Raw genomic sequence first — 6,000 nt, 5'->3', positions numbered from 1 at the left:
ATGTTTTGTCACGCATATAGTATGTGGCCCTTCACTTGGTTTTTCAAAAACTCAATGTGGCCCTTGAGCCAAAAGGTTCGCCTGGTCTAGAACCTTGTCAGGCACAAGCCACCACAAGCTTTGTCTCCCACAAAACACAGTGTTTGTCTGAAATGGAATCTGTCGTGTTCTCTCCTGTTCCTAAGTGTGTTGATCAGTTAGACGTCTCCCTCCCGTCACATCCTTGTCAGTTACAAGCCACCACAATGTTTTTACAATGTTTCCACTCCCACCAAAGACACAGGGTGTTTCCCAAATGGCCGATAGGGCGCTGGTCGTAAGTAGTGCACTATATAGGGAATATAGGGTGCCATTTGGGAAACATCCGCAGTCTTTGTCTGTAATGGAATCTCTCTCTCCTCTAGGTTCTGATCCCCATCTCTCTGTTCGTGTCGATAGAGATTGTGAAGATCTGCCAGGTGTATTTTATCCATCAGGACCAAGACCTGTACGATGAGGAGACTGACTCTCACCTGCAGTGTAGAGCTCTGAACATCACTGAAGACCTTGGGCAGATGCAGTACATCTTCTCTGACAAGACCGGAACACTCACAGAGAACAAGATGGTGTTCAGGAGATGTACGGTGGCCGGGGTGGAGTATAGCCACGATGCCAACGGTGAGACCATACTGTAGGGTTAGGAGGGAGACCTGGGGTGTATTCATTACACACCAAACAGACTGAAACAGAGAGGGACAACCTGCACTTACACTACCGGTCAAAGTTTTTAGAACACCTACTCAAGGGTTTTTCTTTATTTTTACTATTTTCTACATTGTAGAATAATAGTGAAGACATCAAAACTATGAAATAACACATATGGAATCATGTAGTAACCAAAAAAGTGTTAAACAAATCAAAATATATATGAGATTCTTCAAATAGCCACCCTTTGCCTTGATGACAGCTTTGCACACTCTTGGCATTCTCTCAACCAGCTTCATGAGGTAGTCACCTGGAATGCATTTCAATTAACAGGTGTGCCTTCTTAAAAGTTAATTTGTGGAATTTCTTTCCTTCTTAATGTGTTTGAGCCAATCAGTATACAGAAGATAGCCCTATTTGGTAAAAGACTAAGTCCATATTATGGTAAGAACAGCTCAAGTAAGCAAAGAGAAACGACATTCCATCATTACTTTAAGACATGAAGGTCAGTCAATACGGAACTTTTCAAGAACTTTGAAAGTTTCTTAAAGTGCATTCGCAAAAACCATCAAGCGCTAGGATGAAACTAGCTCTCATGAGGACCGCCACAGGAAAGGAAGACCCAGAGTTACCTCTGCTGCAGAGGATAAGTTCTTTAGATTTACCAGCCTCTGAAATTGCAGCCTAAATAAATGCTTCACAGAGTTCATGTAACAGACACATCTCAACATCAATTGTTCAGAGGGGACTGTGTGAATCAGGCCTTCATGGTCGAATTGCTGCAAAGAAACCACTACTAAAGGACACCAAAAAGAAGAAGAGACTTGTTGGGCCAAGAAACACGAGCAATGGACATTAGACCGGTGGAAATGTGTCCTTTGGTCTGGAGTCCAAATTGGAGATTTTTGTGAGACGCGGTATGGGTGAATGGATGATCACCGCATGTGTAGTTCCCACCGTAAAGCATGGAGGAGGAGGTGTTATGGTGCTTTGCTGGTGACACTGTCTGTGATTTATTTAGAATTCAAGGCACACTTAACCAGCATGGCTACCACAGCATTCTGCAGCAATACGCCATCCCATCTGGTTTGGGCTTAGTGGGACTATCATTAGTTTTTCAACAGGACAATGACCCAAAAGACCTCCAGGCTGTGTAAGGGCTATTTGATCAAGAAGTAGAGTGATGGAGTGCTGCATCAGATGACCTGGCCTCCACAATCCCCCGACCTCAACCAAATTGAGATGGTTTGGGATGAGTCGGAGGCAGAGTGAAGGAAAAGCAGCCAACAAGTGCTCAGCATATGTGGGAACTCCTTCAAGACTGTTGGAAAATGATTCCTCATGAAGCTGGTTGAGAGAATGCCAAGAGTGTGCAAAGTTGTCATCAAGGCAAAGGGTGGCTATTTGAAGAATCTAAAATATAAAATATATTTTGATTTGTTTAACACTTTTTTGGTTACAACATGATTCCAAATGTGTTATTTCATAGTTTTGATGTCTTCACTATTATTCTACAATGTAGAAAATAGTAAAAATAAAGAAAAACCCTTGAATGAGTAGGTGTGTCCAAACCTTTGACCGGTAGTGTATAAGAGAACCTAATTTCTGCTGCAAATTTTTTTACAACGTTTTATATTGCGTGGCCTAATGAACACGACCCATCTCACGCTGCAGTCTGCTAGATCACACTGCTGTTGTTTATCTAGGAATGAGGAAGTCTGCACTCTCTAGTAGCCGTTTTGTATTATAATATTCTGTCGTTGTGTCTGTCCTACCCAGCGAGGCGTCTGGCCATGTACCAGGACCTGGTGGACTCAGAGGAGGAGGACTGTACGTCCCACGGTGGCACCTTGCCCAGACGGGACAGCGTCACCAGCCACCAGAGTGCTGCCAAGGTGGTTCTGCGCTCCCAGAGCACCAAGTCCCACCGCAGGACTGGCAGCCGGGCTGAAGCCAAGAGGGCCAGCATCCTGTCCAAACACACTGCATTCAGCAGCCCCATGGTACGTAGCAGTCCATTACTACTCAACACAACACACTGCTCAGAGCTGTGTCTATTGGTTACATCAGGGGTATTCCAATCTTACCCAACGAGGTTCCGAGTACTGCTGGTTTTTTGATCTACCTGATAATTTATTACACACCACCTGGTGTCCCAGGTCTAAATCAGTCCCTGATTAGAGGGGAAGAATGGAAACAAAGCAGTGGAACTGGCTTGAAGGTCCAGAGTTGAGTTGGAGGTATCTACAGTATGGAGCTTAGCACAGCAGGTAGCCAAGCAGACGTTGAGGACAGCATGCAACCAGAGGGTCGTTGGTTACAATCTTAAGTCAGATGAGTCAAATCTGGTGGGATTCTAAGTATCCTAGATGCCTTTTCCTGCCGTTGTTCCCTTTAACAAGGCATAGCTGATTCTGGGGTATGTTTCAGTGTGTAGGTTTCTCGTGGAGGTGGGTTAAAGGCAAAAAAAAGACACATTTCCATGACCTGAAAATGACAAACGTTCTTCTGAACCTCTTCTCTCTCTTCAATAGGAGAAGGACATCACCCCTGATCCCCAGCTCCTGGACAAGGTCAACCACTGCAGCAGCCAGATGACCTTCAAGACGTTCCACAGCCAATCCCTGTCTCAGCTGCCCTCTGACCTCACTGACATCATCGACTTCTTCATCGCTCTCACCATCTGTAACACCGTGGTGGTGTCATCACCTAACCAGCCCCGGCAGAAGGTAGGCCCTGTATATACAGTGAGTGGACAAAACATTAGGAACACCTTCCTAATATTGAGTTGCACCCCCCTTTTGCCCTCAGAACAACCTCAATTTATCGGGGCATGGACTCTACAAGGTGTCAAGCATCCACAGGGATGCTGGCCAGGGCATAAAATGAACACCCGCCAAATGCGGGTAGATTTGGTATTGGCGGGTATGAGTGTCTATTTCACCAGCCACGCTGGCGGATAGTCAATTTGCAGGGCTCTACAGTGCGAGCATTACATCCGCATTTGGGAATAAAAATCGCCTAAAGTCTAGTGTGAGCATATGTGCGAGTTACGCAGTGGCGCAGTGGTCTAGTCTCCCGAGTGGCGCAGTGGTCTAGTCTCCCGAGTGGCGCTGTGGTCTAGTCTCCCGAGTCTGGATAAGAGCGTCTGCTAAATGACGTAAATGTAAATGTTATGACTTCTTGTAGAAAAAATGCTGCAGTGGCTGTTTTCATAGTATTTCTGCTGTTTTGTTTCATAGCTGCTAATCGCACAAAGAAATACACAGCTTTGTGCTGATAGATTCATATTGGAGGAGAATAAAATATAAAATATGGCCTAATTTACTCAAGTCAACACAGTGAGACTTTGTCCTCCAGTTTCATGGCTTTTTACAATGTGTTCACAAGCTCGGTTGTTTTTCAATGTTATTTGGAATCTGCTGCTTCAACTGATAGCGAGTTGACGCAGTCTACTACTAGTCACACACCAAATCTCACACACAGACACACGACATGGACTCGAGTGGCCCCGGTATCACCGTAACCTCCCGCCCTCAAAGGGGCAGCTGAACATTTTGTCTCATCTGATATTTTGGGTGAAGGTCTCAGGTCACAAAAAAATTGATGAAATTGAGCAGTATACCACATTACTTTTTACTAATACATGATGAAATTGAGCAGTATACCACATTACTTTTTACTAATACATGATGAAATTGAGCAGTATACCACATTACTTTTTACTAATACATGATGAAATTGAGCAGTATACCACATTACCTTTTACTAATACATGATGAAATTGAGCAGTATAACACATTACCTTTTACTAATACATGATGAAATTGAGCAGTATACCACATTACTTTTTACTAATACATGATGAAATTGAGCAGTATACCACATTACTTTTTACTAATACATGATGAAATTGAGCAGTATACCACATTACTTTTTACTAATACATGATGAAATTGAGCAGTATACCACATTACTTTTTACTAATACATGATGAAATTGTACTTCTTACTAATAAATGTATTGTTTTAAAAACATTACAAAGCATGCTCATCATTTTTTTTGTGTGTCAAGTTGGCTGGTTGTCCTTTGGGTGGTGTGCCATTCTTGATACACACGGGAAACTATTGAGCGTTAAGAAAAATCCAGCAGCGTTGCAGTTCTTCACACAAACCGGTGCGCCTGGCACCTACTACCATACCCCGTTCAAACATTTACATTTACATTTTAGTCATTTAGCAGACGCTCTTATCCAGAGCGACTTACAGTTTGTGAGTGCATACATAATTTTTTTATACTGGCCCCCCGTGGGAATCAAACCCACAACCCTGGCGTTGCAAACGCCATGCTCTACCAACTGAGCAAAGGCACTTAAATCTTTTGTCTTGCCCATTCACCCTCTGAATGGCACACAGAGACAATCCAACTCAATGGTATCAAGGATTAAGTCATTATTTTACCTGTTTCCCCGGGGCAGGTGTTCTTAATGTTTTGTACACTCATACATAATAATCACTCAGTGGCCAGTTTAGTACCGGGTCGGACCCTCCTTTGCCTCCAGAACAGCCTGCATTCTTCGGAGCATGGAAACGTTTCACAATTGGTATCAAGGGACCTAACCTGTGCCAGGAAAACATTCCCCACACCATTACACCACCGCCACCAGCCTGTACCGTTGACACCAGGCAGGATGGGGCCATGGACTCGGGACGCTTACACCAAATCCTGACTCTGCCATCAGCATGACGCAACAGGAACTGGGATTCGTCGGACCAGGTGACGTTTTTCCAGTCCTCAATTGTCCACTGATGGTGATCGCGTGTCCACTGGAATCACTTCTTCTTGTTTTTAGCCGATAGGAGTGGAACCCGGTGTTGATTGTCTGCTGCAATGGCCCGTCTTTGACAAGGACAGACGAGTTGTGCGCTCCGCGAGGCCGTTCTGCACACCACTGTTGTACTGTGCCGTTATTGGCCTGTTTGTGACCAGCCTGTTAGCTTGCACCATTCTTGCCATTCTCCTTCGACCTCTCATTAACGAGCTGTTTTCACCCACAGGACTGCTGCTGACTGGATGTTTTTCTGACTGCCACACCACTGTTTGTAAACCCTAGACACCGTTGTGCGTGAAAAGCCCAGGAGGTCGTCCGTTTCAGACATACTGGAACCGGCATGCCTGGCACCGACAATCATACCACTCCCAAAGTCGCTCAGGTCACTCGTTTTGCCCATTCTAACGTTCAATCGAACAGTAACTGAATGCCTTGCTGCCGGTCTGCCTGCTTTATATAGAAAGCCATGGCCACGTAGGACTAGG

General features: G+C 44.7%; 1 protein-coding gene across 1 annotated transcript in view; it reads left to right on the top strand.

The window, feature by feature from the left end:
* atp10a (ATPase phospholipid transporting 10A) overlaps positions 1-6,000 on the top strand; it is a gene marked incomplete at its 3' end in the record, with an annotated part of 120,931 nt that overhangs the window by 46,431 nt on the left and 68,500 nt on the right. The window contains 3 exon segments of the mRNA XM_084172116.1: positions 405-657; positions 2,464-2,687; positions 3,219-3,413. Of these exon segments, the coding sequence (XP_084028242.1) occupies positions 405-657; positions 2,464-2,687; positions 3,219-3,413 (672 nt within the window).

This window comes from Coregonus lavaretus (genome assembly GCF_964263955.1).
Source record: "Coregonus lavaretus genome assembly, chromosome: 11".
Lineage (NCBI taxonomy): Eukaryota > Metazoa > Chordata > Actinopteri > Salmoniformes > Salmonidae > Coregonus > Coregonus lavaretus.
This window is presented reverse-complemented; position numbering and strand designations above follow the sequence as displayed.